This window comes from Penaeus japonicus, unplaced genomic scaffold (genome assembly GCF_977035675.1).
Source record: "Penaeus japonicus unplaced genomic scaffold, GWHDUDI00000001_assembly GWHDUDI00000020, whole genome shotgun sequence".
Taxonomy (NCBI): domain Eukaryota; kingdom Metazoa; phylum Arthropoda; class Malacostraca; order Decapoda; family Penaeidae; genus Penaeus; species Penaeus japonicus.
The window spans coordinates 20,589,391-20,591,890 of NW_028234422.1; the positions used below are offsets into that span (position 1 = coordinate 20,589,391).

General features: G+C 38.6%; 1 protein-coding gene across 1 annotated transcript in view; it reads right to left on the reverse strand.

Moving 5' to 3' along the window:
* Positions 1–706: 706 nt before the first annotated feature.
* The window catches only part of LOC122243739 (uncharacterized), a 7,789-nt gene continuing 5,995 nt past the window's right edge, over positions 707–2,500 (reverse strand). Inside the window, exons 4-6 of the mRNA XM_043001406.2 lie at positions 1,746–1,907; positions 1,349–1,503; positions 707–1,213 (exon numbers count right to left, since the gene is read on the reverse strand). Coding sequence (XP_042857340.2) covers positions 1,162–1,213; positions 1,349–1,503; positions 1,746–1,907 — 369 coding nt within the window. The 3' untranslated portion in view covers positions 707–1,161. The remainder of the gene's footprint in view (positions 1,214–1,348; positions 1,504–1,745; positions 1,908–2,500) is intronic.

Below are 2,500 nucleotides of genomic sequence, written 5' to 3' on the forward strand. Positions count from 1 at the left end.
ATGAATCGTTATCAATAGGGCAAGATGTTACAAGCATCATTATTGAAAACATGCAGGTATTCTGACGTCCAACCTGTGTAATATTTGATTTATCAAAATATGAAACATTCAGTAGATCTATCCTGTTTACAGTGAATCAGTGAAAAAGACTCGTTCGTGTGCAGGACTGGTTTTCTTTTATTACAAGAAGTTTTCCATCAGAGGATATTAACAAACAGTCAATTTGATTATTATTGTTTTCATTATACAAAAAAAAAAAAAAATTAAGAAAAATAAAGGAAAATAATATTAAAAAAAATCGACGACGGCTATTCATAGTAGCGTATGACGGTCCCTATGTATCATACAATAAAACTTGTGACATATTGTTCACTTGATTAGTCGAATTTCAATCTCTCTTCTTGCTTCAGCCGCCCACTTGCTCCACCTCACGTCTTAAACCACATTCACTGGTTAAAATAAATACACAATACATACAAATATGCCCATGCAATGTAATGATCTCAGCAAGAGAGAAGACTTCACTACGTTTATCACAATAAGCTCATTATCTTACAACACCCTGATGGGTGTGGGAGGGGGGGGGGGGCTACCGCAAGCAATAACACAGCTCTATATGGAATATTTTTTGAGGAGCGTAATTTTCCTGTATAGTTGAAACTTACGAACTACTCTCTGATGCCTTTCAGGATAACCAAACAACATAGTTAAGGGTTCTCACGAAACTATGATAGTTATCACATTGTTGCAGCCATATTGTGTATCTATTAATATTATACATCTATAGTAAGACAGTGATATAAACTCTTACATGTTGTATTTATTCATTATTGCGTTAGCAGTGTATCTGTTTGTTCTTATTCTACGATAATCATCAAGAAAGTTACTTTGAATGACAATACAGAATGGCTTTACTTGATGACATGGAAAAACACTAAAATATATTACCAACATCACTGCAATCAAACTAAAACCTCACAATATCAACTTTAATACTCCCAGCTATAGTTAATGTTTTACTATTAAGTTTATATGCTAATTTCATCACCGTGCATCAGCTATTGTGGTTTTACCCGGCAAATAACCCTCCTTTTCCTACACGTTCGGGTATGTTTTCACGTGGGGGTATTGTTGCAGAGGGCAGATCGCAGATCTTCGATATCAACGTCTTTGTCGTGGTCCTGACAATGAAGTACCGCAGCACTTCTTTGAACTGCAATTAAAAACAATTAGAAAAGAATAACTCAACATGCAGAACACCATACCTAGTTTTACTAAATAGTTTCTCAGTCTCATAAAAAGGTAATGGAGTTTCTCTCAAAGTCGACTTGAAGTGAGTCATACTTACATTTTCTTCACTTTATTCAAGACTTTCGTGGTGTATTTTTGAGGTGAGAACACTTCCTGGTCTTCGAGTTTTTGTTCACTACTTGAGATGCAAGCGACTGGAAGCCACTCATTTCCTCCTTTCTCTGCCAATTCGTCATTTAATCTGTGTGCAGTCTGGGGGAAGTAACATTGCCTGGGTTAGTATGCATATTGTCAAAAATCCGCGGATGTTATCATAAACGTGCCGAATTTATGGAAAAAAATGTCTACATTGTGACTGCTTGCTGCCTCACTTAAAAAATACCGAGGGGTTTAAATCAGAAGAAATACTGTAGGACAAGATAATGCACATCAATTCAGATCGACCGACAATGTAGGTATACACCAAGTTACGTATCAATTTATCAAAAACTCACCGCGAGCAATGGACCTGTACTTGTTTCTGCTAAGCAAGCAATACTGTAGATAAACTGGGCCCTCTCTTCTTCGTCATTTCTCGTATGCTGGCGTAGTGTATTTATGAGTTCCTCACAACTTTCCATGGATGTGAGCATAAATAGATTCAAAGTAGATGGTCCCTGTACGTAGGAAAAAGTTGGATATGGTTTAAATTTTATAAGAGAGAGGGAGGGAGGGAGGGAGGGGGAGAGAGAGGAGTATAGATGAGAGGAACAAGAGCAAGAGAGAGAGAGAGCGAGACCGAGAGAGAAGAGCGGAGAGAATAGATGTGATGAAGAGACAATGTGGAGAAGGCCAGAAAGAGAAAAAGAGAGAACAGCGTCCAGAAGAGAGAGAGAAGAGCAAGAGAGAAAAGAAGAGGAGAGAGAAATGGGAAAGCATAGTAGAAGAAGAAGTGAGAGAGACGTGAATAGCAGAGAGAAAGAAGTGAGAGAGAGAGAGAGAGAAGAGGAGAGAGAGAGGAGAGACAAAGAGAAAGAGAGAGAGAGAGAGAGAGAGAGAGAGAGAAGAGAGAGAGAGAGAGAGAGGAGAGAAGAGAGAGAGAGAGGAGAGAAAGGATAGAGAGAGAGGAGAGAAGAGAGAGAGAGAGAAAGAGAGAGAGAGAGAGAAAGGGAAAGAAAAGAAAGACAGAAAGAGAGAGCGAGAAAGTAAGAGAGAACGAGAGAGAGAGAGGGAGAGAGAGAGAGAGAGATAGAGAGAAAAGAGAGAGAGA